At 33.9% G+C, this 13,060-nt stretch overlaps 1 protein-coding gene and 1 long non-coding RNA gene across 11 annotated transcripts in view; one reads left to right on the plus strand and one right to left on the minus strand.

Moving 5' to 3' along the window:
- LOC126586509 (uncharacterized) overlaps window positions 1–8,985 on the minus strand; it is a 53,906-nt gene extending 44,921 nt beyond the window's left edge. The window contains exon 1 of the long non-coding RNA XR_007610832.1: window positions 8,838–8,985. This is a non-coding gene — a long non-coding RNA (uncharacterized LOC126586509). The remainder of the gene's footprint in view (window positions 1–8,837) is intronic.
- The window catches only part of LOC126586491 (uncharacterized), a 68,881-nt gene that overhangs the window by 48,141 nt on the left and 7,680 nt on the right, over window positions 1–13,060 (plus strand). The window contains exons 2-26 of one of the 10 annotated variants that reach the window (XM_050251337.1): window positions 4,092–4,194; window positions 4,375–4,522; window positions 4,655–4,726; window positions 4,935–5,006; window positions 6,459–6,530; window positions 6,639–6,710; window positions 6,823–6,894; window positions 7,028–7,099; window positions 7,230–7,301; window positions 7,397–7,471; window positions 7,553–7,624; window positions 8,605–8,679; window positions 8,765–8,839; window positions 9,353–9,418; window positions 9,522–9,590; window positions 9,705–9,764; window positions 9,954–10,001; window positions 10,080–10,132; window positions 11,145–11,506; window positions 11,597–11,795; window positions 11,887–12,015; window positions 12,204–12,263; window positions 12,463–12,537; window positions 12,661–12,708; window positions 12,916–12,963. In XM_050251337.1, the coding sequence (XP_050107294.1) occupies window positions 4,092–4,194; window positions 4,375–4,522; window positions 4,655–4,726; window positions 4,935–5,006; window positions 6,459–6,530; window positions 6,639–6,710; window positions 6,823–6,894; window positions 7,028–7,099; window positions 7,230–7,301; window positions 7,397–7,471; window positions 7,553–7,624; window positions 8,605–8,679; window positions 8,765–8,839; window positions 9,353–9,418; window positions 9,522–9,590; window positions 9,705–9,764; window positions 9,954–10,001; window positions 10,080–10,132; window positions 11,145–11,506; window positions 11,597–11,795; window positions 11,887–12,015; window positions 12,204–12,263; window positions 12,463–12,537; window positions 12,661–12,708; window positions 12,916–12,963 (2,269 nt within the window). The remainder of the gene's footprint in view (window positions 1–4,091; window positions 4,195–4,374; window positions 4,523–4,654; window positions 4,727–4,934; window positions 5,007–6,458; window positions 6,531–6,638; window positions 6,711–6,822; window positions 6,895–7,027; window positions 7,100–7,229; window positions 7,302–7,396; window positions 7,472–7,552; window positions 7,625–8,604; window positions 8,680–8,764; window positions 8,840–9,352; window positions 9,419–9,521; window positions 9,591–9,704; window positions 9,765–9,953; window positions 10,002–10,079; window positions 10,133–11,144; window positions 11,507–11,596; window positions 11,796–11,886; window positions 12,016–12,203; window positions 12,264–12,462; window positions 12,538–12,660; window positions 12,709–12,915; window positions 12,964–13,060) is intronic. The other 9 variants (XM_050251341.1, XM_050251340.1, XM_050251342.1 and 6 more) reach the window with 9 other exon arrangements.

Raw genomic sequence — 13,060 nt, forward strand, 5'->3', positions numbered from 1 at the left:
CCTGTCCAAAATTAAGTATAGTTTAATTTCCCGCAACATATGAAATTAAAGCCTTAATAAATCATATGATCAATCAACAAAATCATTAGTGAACATATATAAAAATAAAAATAAAAGCATGAACAAAACAAAATGATGAATAATCACAACAAAAACGCGTCTTTCTAGTTCCTAATCTTAAAAAAATTTAAATTATGTGATCAATCAACAAAATCATTAGAGCATAAAAGAAACCGAGAAACAAACAAATTGATGAATAAATTAAAGTAGAAACTATAAACACTTATCAAAATTGCAAAACAACAGTTATAGTAAGACATAAATAAAAGTAGTCTTTAATTTTCTGCAACAATTGATATTAAAGCCTTGATGGTCCCCCTTAATGCTGGCACTAAGTACTCTATTATTGTTATTGTCTTTTAGTAACCATGGTTTTCATTCGTACGATTAAGCTTTAAACAAAATCTATCTTGTGAAATTTTAATGCTTTACTTTTGGACAGCAAGTGGGGCATTTTTTTTAAAAGCTGAACTCTTGAATTATGATGCCAAAAGTAAAATGACAAATTATGCATGAAACCATAGAAGAAAATATCGATAATATCGGCGATATATCGCCGATATTATCGGTTTTTTCCCGAACCGATATTTTAAATGGTATCCAAGGTGTTTTCGTTATAATATCGCGATAATATCGATAATATCGCGATATTATCGATATTATCGCGAAATTTCGGAACTGTGCACGTCGGAGATGAACGCCGGAGCTTCTACAGCTCCGGCCGACTGTAAAACTGCCCCCTAGCCTCGCCGGAGATGGGTGTACTTATTCCCGAGTCGATTTCATCCCAAAAACCTTGCAAAAACACGACATATAACTTCAATTTCACATCTAAGCTTCGATCTAGAATATAAAAAGAAAAACCCGAAGCTTACCTACCTGAGAAATTGAAGGAACTGGGTCGGGGCAGAGTGGAATTGGAATTTTGAAGAAATGGGTCGGGGTAGAGTGGAATTGGAGGCAATCGGAGATGAACTGGGTCGGGTAGGGGTCCGATTGGGGGGATTTTGGTTGGATTGAATGGTGGAAGGTTGGAATTTGGGGGGTTAGGGTTTGGTGGAGAGGGCGAAGAGGGGGGAGAGAGAGAGAAGCGCCGAGTCCACCTGTTGGATGATGTGGGAAAACAGACGAAGACCAAATGAGAGAGGGAAGGGTTTTCGGGCGTGGACCGCGTGGCTGCTTTTGCCATAACAAATCGGGGTATCCGTCAAATAAATACAAAGATGAGCTCGCACGGGCTAGGTAAACCCAATAAAACTCTAAGCCCAATTAAGTTATTACAACAAAGATGAGCCCAAACAAACAAATTCTTAGGAAACTAGACTTGAGACCAATTTATTAATTAAAAGCGGTCAATGAGATTGTCAGAAAATGTGATACAAATAGTATTGTTTTGTGTTTATATATTAGAACAAGTGATCCAGACAGGTTCATTATATAAGTTATTTAAAAAAGCGGGTGCTGACGTTTTAGGAAAGGCTTTCTCATTAATTTCCCGTTGTTTGTGTAACTCATGTATCTTACCATGCAATGTATAAAGTGTAAAATATTGTACTAAGTCATTATATATAAATGATTATGGTGTGTTTAAACTTCTTTCATTAATTACTACATATTTTCTACACTCACAATGTTTGCCAGCTCGCTATATAATCAACTTAAATCAGTTAAATCCATCATGCAATGCATTTCCTTCCAATTTTTTGTGATAAACTAATAGATAATTGACTAAATAAACATCCTGCAAAGTTTCAATAAAAATTTCCAAGTTTTTCTTACAATTTCCGTGGTTTCCATGTAATTTTTATCGATATCGATATTATCCCGATATTTCCATCGATATTTCCGTGTTTTCGGACTACCGATATTTCCGATATTACCGATATTTTCTTCCTATGATGAAACACGAGTTTTGTGCAATGATTGAAAAAGTGGTAGATAGGAAAATAATTGTTGATAGATATATGACCTAATAATTGTTTAGAGATATGACCTAATTATTTCAAGCAAGATTCCAATCAAATTTGCATGTACGCCACAAAAAAACAATTCAATCATTCATAGATATATCATATATGTGTAAAGGACGACAACTTTAAACAAAGTCGGATGTTTGGCCCTCCCACTTCCTTGCCCTCTTGTTTTGTGTGATCACGGTTAAGTCACGTCAACATTATATATATATATATATATATATATATATATTTATAGAGATAATAAGACAAAAAGAAATAGTAATATAAAATGTTGATATGGCTTAACCGTGACCACACAAACAGAAGGGCATAAGAGGGCACGGGAAGTGGGAGGGCAGAGAATCTACCTCTGTTGTTTGGAGCTTTAAAGCTTAACTTTTAGACAATGAGTGGAGCTTTTAACGGAATGACCAAAATGATGGATGGTGGACAATCTCAAGGACCACTTTTATCGATTTGAAATGTTAGGGACCAAAGTGATGAGTTATGCAAATCTCAAAGACCATTTTGGCTATTTAGCCATTAAAAATAATATTAATTTTTAAATAATATTTTAATATCATTAATTGTCTATTGTCTTAAAAGACGTTGTGTGCTAGTTAGACGGTAAGTTGGGGCTTAACGCCTAGGCGGCTAGACAGAGGCCTAGGTGGATTTAAATAAATTTATTATATATCGTATAAATAAGTGTTTATTTATATTCAAATAAATACATAAATTGCAAAAAAAAAAAAAGACATATAAATTATAAAAAATTAGAACATATAACATAGGGAACAAACATATAATGAGTGTTCATTTAAGTATTCAACAAGTTTCTTACAATTTAGTGAAAAAAATAAAATAAAATGCAAAATGAAAGTTATATATTTTCTGTCTAAGTGAGAGTTGTGACCTAGGTGGGTTAGGTGGACGCCTAAGCAAGTCTAGGCGTCCGTTCTTAATTTTCAAACACTTAGGGATTAATCGGGACGGTGACCAACCGCCTAGCGCTTCCTTGACAGTTAAATATGTGTGAGGTATCATAAAGTCTATGAAAAGTCTCATTTTAAAATAGTCTCCTTAGCATTCCTCTTGTAATATAATAATGTTTGCTTTTGATGGGACAACATATATAGAAAGGAATGGGGCGGGAGTGAAAGACGAATCACCTTTCTTTCGTGATTGTTACTATTTGGACCACAGTATAAATTGCGTTGTTGACCACTTTTATTATATAGATGACTCATTTCCACAAGTGGCTTTGTGGTATATAGTGACGGAGTCAGGATGACGGAACTTTTCACAAATGTTAAGGTGATACTATCCACATATTCATTTTTATCTCTCATACACATTTATTAATTTTCTGACAATTTAACTAAAGTGTGTGAGAGGTGAAAATGATGTGTGAATAGTACTACCTCAAATGTTAAAAAAAAAACTAAACGGATAGTATCTACAAAATTACAAAAAATAAAATAAAACAAATATAATATGATACGAGTCCAAAATAATAAATTCATCGATAATAATTCACAACAGTATCATACTTGTACTCGACGAATTTTCATATTTTGAAACAGTATCATGATAGACTCGTCATCTATACTATTTAAAATATATTTATCAATATAAGTAACCAAACAATTATTTATCCACAAATCACCCATTCAATTGTATAGGTTGCTCTTCACAATATTGCAAAAATACTCGCTCAAGTTTACAAATCCAAAATAAATTTGATAATCAATTAAAAAAATTGCGATAGATCAATTTAACAAAAAAAAACAAAATCATAATTTAAACAAATAATTTGCAAGAGAGATGAAAGAGTAAAATACAAATATTAGTGTAAAAATTGGGATGCGAAACGAATTTGAAAGGCTGCAGTAAAGAACAAGTAGGCTAAAAATAAAGTGAGGATGGGCCTAGCCCCACCGTGGTCCCTTCTTCCCTCCGCCACTGGTAGTATATATAGGCAATCGACATTGATGGAGCAATCTATCTTCTATAACTAGTGACGAGCGAGCAATAGAAATGAGTAAGCCTTCTCTAAGACAGCAGCTTAGTAAGCTTCTTTTATACCATATTCTACTTTGGCAACTTGGACAGTGGCCTCAATTCAAATTCCACTGTAGAGCCGATCAGCCTCAACTTTTACTGCCATCAGAAGAAGGTAATCATTACCAATTTCACTCTCTGTTTTTATCATCAGCTAACTTTCTAAGTTTATCGCCTTCAAACATGATTATATATAACCCAAAGTGGATCACAAACACATGCTTAATTAATTAATTTCAGCTAAGAGGCTTGATCATCGCATTTATTAATTAATTACTTAATGAAATATTGGCAGTGAAAGCTCTCAGTGTCTTTATGAGCAACTTAGAGCTAAGGCCAGAGCAAATCATTGAAACGACATATTGCAGTGACGTAGTCTTGGCTTATGGTTTTGTCATCGAATGTCATTGCACTAACGTGAGTGGATGCCGGATCACTGGAATGTATGTATGAAACAATATTTCACATATACACGTTAAATCTTGTTTAATATATACATATATATACATAATTAATTAATTAATTAATTAGTGGTATACTAACCTTTTTTTGTGTGGACTCATTTTGTGTGGCAGTAGAATGAGCTACGTAGGTTTAACTGGAACTATTCATGAAAGTGTGGGTTGTCTTCGAAACCTAACCTACCTGTACGTTAATCTCACTCTTTGTCTGCCTACCAATCTTTAATGTAATTTCAGTTGTTTATGTTATATTGCAGACTTCATGACAACTCTCGGGTGTAAAAAGAACTACCCTTCACAAAAATATTCATTGAGCAAGGGTTTAAAGATATTATAAGTTCAATCTAATTAAATTTTGTTTTTTTTTTCTTTCTTTCAAATATAATATCAAAAGCATTCTATCCAACAACACAATTCATGGCAGAATACCAGATACCTTTGGGAAATTGACGAATCTCCAAGTCCTGTAAGTAAATATTGTTGGAAATTTTTATTATAATATTTAATTTCAAAGATTGAATGAAAAAATATGTCACTGACGCAAAGTGCATATAATTAGTCCAATATTGTGTTTGTTATTAGTATGAGACTAGTTTTAATGGGACTAAAATTCACTCGCTCCGACTAAAACCTTGCTTAGCCGGTCCTAGCAAGGCCCCCCAAATACCTTGGGACTAGCTAAGACCATCTTCCCTCTCACGTCGCGTCTTCGTGCTCGTCTTGCATGACTGCGGCATCTCACTTGTCTTCCTCCACCCACCCCTAGCCGTCTACAACTCCAATCCCCACCCATGGAAGAACAAGTGTAATCAAACCAAAAAAAGTCAATAAAAAATTCAAATGAAAGAGAGTAGAGAGATGAGTGGAGCCTACCTCCTCATCGTCTTGTCCCACATGGACTGGATCCATCTTCACTCCTTCCAATCTCAGAATTTTCAGTTTTTCACTATTTTTTATTATTAATTTTCTATTTCATGAACTTGATTGGTGTATTTTTTTGGGATTTGACAAAATCGTAAAGGCAAATCAGAGAGAGAGTTAAGCAGCGAAGGATCATCTAGTGTGGGAATAAATCGTGCCTCTGTCGAATACCCGGTCCCGTCGCTATCCAATACCGGCACCCACAGGAATCGAGCTTCTGGATTTCGATTCCCTCATGCGATTCTTACTTTCTTTGGACTATTCGTCTCTTGATTTTCTTCGTTAGCTGTGATTTTCTTCATCTGAGAACTGGAGAAAATTTGAGAAGTTTTGTCTGGTGGGAAGAGAAATGAACGATAGAGATATGGGAGAAAGAATTAAAATGAACAAAAGAAAAATATCTAAATTCTAATAATAATTTAGTCTGTAGTTTAGTCTGGCACTGCACCAAACGCTTTACTAAGTTAGTCATGCTTAGTCTAGTCCAAGCCAGTCCAGCTTAGTCCCTGAAGCTAGTACAGTCCGAGATAGTCCGGTGCAACAAACGCACCCTATGTTTTTTCTTTGTTGTTCAATTCCGAGTCGTGTCTTAAGAGTATGAAATATATAAAGTTCGTCATAATCCGAAGATTGCAGTGCTTCAACTTCGGATTATAGATTGTTGAATCCTAGGATATGGACATCTACCGAACTATAAGCACAAGAATATGAGAGAAATTCTATCTCCAAGACATTGCAAGCCTCAATCTCCAAGTTTGTCAGTCCTTCTTAATTTCTCTCTAGTTGTTTATATTAATTTTGTACATAATTTATGTTCTGAATTTTTGTATGATTATTATCATTGGAGTTCTTTTATTATTTTCATATTTTATAATATTGCTCCAACAAATATATACTAGATAGTTGTACATTGAAATTCATTGTTAATCAATCAACTGGATGCTTTAGTACGTACTCGTGAAAATTAGTGTTTTGAATTGGGGTTCTTTGTATGAAGGGATCTATCGCGAAATCAACTCAATGGTTCAATACCAGCAAGCTTAGGGCGCTTGGTTTCTCTTGAATATCTGTAAGGGCTTGATATCGCCAATATAATTATGAAGAGTCATCTTGATTAATTTCCGTTAATTGGTTTTGTTAAAATTCTTATCAAGCCATTTCCACGCTCTATGTATAGATATCTGCAATACAACTTGCTTAGCCAAGGTATACCACAAGGTTTTGGTTCACTGACGAAACTTACTGAATTGTGAGTACATTAATTAATTACTTATTTTCTTAATCTCCTCCACCTCATCAGATTTTAATTTGTGATTCATTAATTCATTTCATGCATGTTTTACTTTCTCGGGCTTTTGCAGGAATCTGCAGTTTAATATGCTTTCAGGCTCAATTCCCAAGGATTTTGGAAATCTTTTGCGTCTTAAAATTATGTTTGTTCTTTGCTTACACCACATATAATTATACTTATAGACTTGTGATTTTATTTGTATGCATGTTTAGATAATATATATATAATTAATCTTCTGAAAATTCTAAGAAGTCTTTTGTCATTTTTTCCCATAGGGATCTGTCTGAGAATCAGCTGTCTGGTCGTCTTCCAGAAAGCCTCCGAGAGTTGAAATATCTCACAACCTTGTAAGTTTAAATGAAAAAAAAAAAAAAAAAAGCCAAACTCATCGCTTAAAAACTAAATAAAATAGAAATAATAATCAAGAGTTAATATGCAAAAGTAATAAACATAGGAGTGTCTCTTTCATTGTTGCAGCTATGTGTCAGCCAATTATTTGAGTGGGGAATTTCCAAAAGGTTATGACAACCTCATAAGCCTGAAAAAGTTGTAAGTGTTCATTCCGGTCAATGATTAATTTGAGGTTTGCCACACATTAATTAAATAATTAAGAGAATATGATGGTGACTGGTGAATGCATACAGTTCGATAGCCGGGAATTACATTTCTGGTCCCTTACCAGTTGAAACCATAGCCAAGTGGACTAATATCACTCACCTGTAAGTAATTTTTAGCTTTACACTTAGCAGGTAGTAATTTTAAGGTTTCTTAAAAAGACAAATTTTTTACACGGCGTGCAGGGTGCTCGTGGGAAACAATTTCGAAGGAAACTTGACTGAAAAAATATTCCGCTTGCAAAAGCTTCAGTATCTGTATAGGACATCTTCCTCTTTCTTTCATTTTGCTGGTTCTATAATATATATATATAGAAGACTTTGGATGCGGTCCTTATCTATCAATATTCTTTGATTAAAACTTTGTTGGTTTTCAATTTTTGATCTAAGTTCCTGAAATTAATGTGATAATTTATTTATATTTATGTTACTATATTTTTTAAATTAAAATTTGAAATTTATAGTTGTTTATGTTACTGAGATTTTAAATAAAAATCCATAATTTGTGGGATTAAAAATATTAAAATATAAATTATAGTATTGTGTGTGTGTGTGTGTGTGTAGACATGGGTACATTCATCAAAATTAACAAAAAAATTGTATCAAAATATGGGTACATTCTTCAAACCACAAAAAAAAGAAAAGATATTAGGCTTAATAACATTAGTAAATTTCTTCGATAAAACTTGACATGGGTACATTCTCAAATCAAAGAAAAATAATGTATCCATATAAGTTTAAAAATGGATTAGAAAAAAATTGAATAGATTTTATATATATAAAAAAAAGGGTACTTTTTTTTTCTAGCAAAAACTGGTACATTTTACATATAACAAATTGGTATATTTAAGAATGGGTACATTTTAAGATTAAAAATTTGAAAAAATTACATGAATGGGTACATATAAGATTAAAAACTTGAAAACATTTTTTAAAAAGCTAATGGGTACAAACTTATTTTAATTTATTTATTTATTTTGGAAATGTTTTGGATTAAAAATTAGTTAGGCGTTTAATAAAGGTGTGAGTATTAAAATCTTAAATCAATTATTAATTTTTATTTTAAAAAATTATGTAACTGACATGTAAATTCATTATTACATTAATGCTAGGAACTTGAATCAAAATCTAAAAACTAATAAGGTTTCAGTCAATGAACATTAGGGACCGGATACTAATTTTTTCTATATATATTATGATTAGAGGTTGAAAATGTGTATATATTTATTCCTCCGCAGGTTGATAACTGACCTGGCAAATAATAGTTTCCCATTACCACCAAAAATCAACAACAGTGCCAATTTCATTTCTCTGTGAGTGGTTTGTTGTAATAATTGCTTCTAGCCCAGTTTGTGCCCAATGGCTTCATTTTTCATTCTTCACGTTGGTTTTCTACAGAACACTGAGGAACTGCTCAATCAACGGCACAATCCCCAAATACATTGGTGAAAATATGACATCCCTAAGATACCTGTAATTTCACTTCACTTTTGTAATTTTGTTTTTGGAGTTGTCCTGTTAATTTGGCTGGAAAGAAAATTGAATCAGTTTTAGGGCTTGTTTAATACTCATGAGTGCTTATGCTAGAAGTGGTTTCATTAAAAAAGCTTTAGTTTTTTATTATTAAAAGTTCAAGTGATTTCTTGTAAAAGCATTTGGAAGTGTTTCTTGAAAAAACATATGACATGCACTGTATTTTTCAGAACACACTTTTATGACCCAAAATCATTTATTACTTTTTGTGAAAAATGCAGTCTTAAGTGGTTTTAACTACTGGAAAGTACTTTTAGCCATTCTAGAAGTAATCTCCTACAAACACTTAACCTCATCAACGGACTATTAATTAAGCACCGTTTGATATATCTTTCTATTTTTTTATTTCACAATATATAGCCATTTACACGGAACCAGAATTGAGTTTATTTTTAATACCATTGTTGATCAAAACTCCCTTAATGTTAATCCTCCTGGTGTTTTGTCTTGCAGAGACTTGAGCTTCAATAAGTTAACTGGTGGCCTCCCTCAGAAAATGAGTTCAAAAATGATTTACATGTAAAGGAATAACATTCTTAACTGGAAGAATTTAGATTAATTACAGGTCTGAGTCTTGTTAATTACATGCGTTAATATAATATATACGCTTAACTATGTTCAGGTCTTTTTCTAGAAATATGCTTAACGGGGCAATCGCACCTTCGATACTTGGGGACTCCCAAACTAGGATGTATGTCTTCATATTCTGAACTGAAGTTAGAAGAACTTTCATTTACAACAGCTTTAAGTTTTTGCTCATATGTACAAATTAATTAATGAGACTGATGCATATGTTATCTTTTAGAGATCTTTCGTTCAACAATTTTTCAGCAGAAGGCTCTCCAGTACAAAGCAACCAACAACTGTGAGGATATGTTCTTTCTTGTCCTTAATGTTTCTGTTGATGAAATTGAATGGTTCCACTTCCACATTCCACTACTAATTGCATCGAGACATTTTGTTTAAAAGTCCACAATTATTGTTGCACATCACTTAAGTTGGGGGCAGTATCAATTATAAAATATTTTGTTTCATGACCTTAACTTGTATTCAGGAACTTGTTTGCATGCTGCCGCAACTCCTCAACCACTGAGCCACAAATGTATGTTTTTTTTCCTGTTGTATTAGTAAGAGACTCGATCATCAGAACCTTCTATAACATATTGGTAACTACTTTTAGGATGGATCCATTTGAAATGAAGAACAGATACTGTCCTGAAAAAGAACCGAAGTGTAAGTTTATTCTTCGCAGCCTGAAAGTTACAAACTAAGGTCTCGTTTGGCAGGTCAGACTGACTATTTTAATCAGATATGATCGAATAATATTAACTAAATTAATCGGATGTTTGATGCAGTATTAGACTAATGACTTATAAATAATAAGGCCTTTGGTACTGTCCCAAATAAATACTTCGAACTATTATTAATTTTATTAAGGACAAACAGAAAACCCAAATTTGTGATGAAATATTCTGCCTCCAAATTATTTTTTTCTTTTAAACTTTCTTATTAATATATTTTAAAAAAATTAAAAAACAGAAAGAAAAAATTCAGCGCCCTTGTCCACCCCACACCCCAACAAAAACCATCGCCACACCACCCTAATTCAAATCCGGCGACAAACACCATACCCACCCCCACCCTTAGTCAATTCGGGAACACTTCAATTGCTGAACACGGCTTCTCGCCACCGCATCTTCCCCAACCCAGCAAACCGAACAGAGTTGCTCACAATTTTGCATTTCCAAATCGAAAGAAGCTCTAAACACAAAAAGCTGGGTAATTCTGTAAAACCCTTTTCTGGAGGACGAAACGAAGCCGATGCAAAGACAGAGAACCTGCTTCATCATCACTTTCACCATCCTCCTCAGATCTGTAATTAGGGCATCAGTTCGTCGATGGTGCGGTCGTCGGCGAGGCATCGGCTGGTCTTCAGCAATGCCTTGTGGTTCGCCAAGGACACGGCGTCGAGAGTTAATGGTGGGTGCGGTGGATCGAGGGGACCGAGAGAGCAAATTCCTACCCGACTAAATAATACAGAGGGTTTAGAGTGCATTAGTTATACGGCGTGAGGCCTATATAATAGGTGGGGCCAGGATAATTAATCCGGAATCTATTTAATACGGAACTGCATCAAACAACCAGATTCGTATAATTAGTCATATCTGACACTCAATACGGTATGCTAAACGAGACCTTAAATATTGCAGAATATATTATGATATATGTTAATTTTTTCTTGCAGACCATTCCTTGTTTATTAATTGTGGTGGTGAAGAAACAATCGTAAATGGGCATAAATATGATCAAGATAATGACACATCCCTCTTTTACACAAGTCTAAAGAAAAGCTGGGCTTACAGCCTTTCCGGAGACTTTGGTGTACCAGAAAGTAATACTAGTAATTACATCAAGAGCATGACACGTGGAGTTCCTGAGGCACCGTTGTATGAAAAAGCTCGGTTTTCCCCGATATCTCTCGAGTATTATGTTTTTTGTCTACGCAAAGGCAATTATATTGTGACGCTTTATTTCAAGGAAATTGTAGACAGTAAGGATGAAGATTATAGTAGTTTAAGGAAACGCGTATTTGATGTATATATTCAGGTAACAGTTCATTTTTTTGGTCATGATCACAATCACATCATTCTACTTTTATTTATTGGATCATCTTATTTTAAGTAAATTGTGTTGCAGGATGTGAGGAGACTAAATTATTTCAAGATTAGGGAGGAGGAGGGAACTACAGAAGGACCAATAACTAAAAAGATTTCAGCTGTGGTTGTAAATGATAGCGGTCTATTGAACATCCACTTGTACTGGCCTGGAAAGGGATCGTATCAATACCATCCTAGTTTTAATGGACCTCTAATATCAGCTATTTCTGTGACTCCTGGTAATACTTTATTCCGTGATTCGATTTCTTTTTAATTTATTTTGTTCAAATTAACACTCATGTATTATTATACTTTTCCCACTAATTTCAGAGTTAAGTCCCGATAAAAATAAAGGTCAACTTGTTGCATTGATTACGCTTGCTTCAATTGTTGCTGCTCTGCCGCTTTCATTGGCTTTTGCTTGGAGGATGGGCTGGCTGCCAAGCGAAGAGTTCCCCAGTAAGTCTATAAGCTGAATGCTGAGCTACAATTAAATACTGCACCATGCTCTACAATATGAGAATATGCCCTCCTTGATCAATACACCAAAACGAAAACAACTAAAGTTGTCTGATTTTTTTTTTTGGGAAACTAACTAAAGTTGTCTGATTGATATATGTTCTTGACGCATTTTTTTCTCTGAATAGAAATCGAAACAAGTCAAGAAAAAATAGTTGATGAGCATCAAGACAGCGAAGAGCTCCCCCGTAAGTCAATAAGCTGAATGTTGAGCTATAATTAAATACTGCACTATGCTCTGCAATACGAATATGACCTACTTGATGGATACACCAAAATGAAAAGAACTAAAGTTGTTTGATATTTTTTTTTTTGGAAACTAACTAAAGTTATCTGATTGATATATGTTCTTGATGCATTTTTTTCTCTGAACATAAATCGAAATAGGTCAAGAAGAAAATGGTGATGAGCAAAGAAACACGAAAGATCAAGGCAAGCGGAAGAACACAGAAAAAGATCAAGGCATGCGGAAGAACTAAAGTTGTCTGATTTTTTATTTTTTATTTCTTTTGGGAAACTAACTAAAGCTGTCTGATTGATATATGTTCTTGATGCATTTTTTTTTCTGAACATAACTCGAAATAGGTCAAGAAGAAATAGGAGATGAGCATCAAGACAGCGAAGAGCTCCCCAGTAAGTCTATAAGCTGAATGCTGAGCTACAATTAAATATTGCACAATGCTCTGCAATACGAGAATATGCCCTCCTTGATCGATACACCAAAGCAAAAAGAACTAAAGCTGTCTGATTTTTTTCTTTTTTTTTTGGGAAACTAACTAAAGTTGTCTGAATGATATATGTTCTTGATGCATTTTTTTCTCTGAACATAAATCGAAATAGGTCAAGAAGAAATAGGTGATGACAATCAAGACAGCGAAGAGCTCCCCAGTAAGTCTATAAGCTGAATGATGAGCTACAATTAAATATTGCACTATGCTCTGCAATACGAGAATATGCCTTCCTTGATGGATACACCAAAACAAAA

This window comes from Malus sylvestris, chromosome 10, assembly GCF_916048215.2.
Source record: "Malus sylvestris chromosome 10, drMalSylv7.2, whole genome shotgun sequence".
Taxonomy (NCBI): Eukaryota; Viridiplantae; Streptophyta; class Magnoliopsida; order Rosales; family Rosaceae; genus Malus; species Malus sylvestris.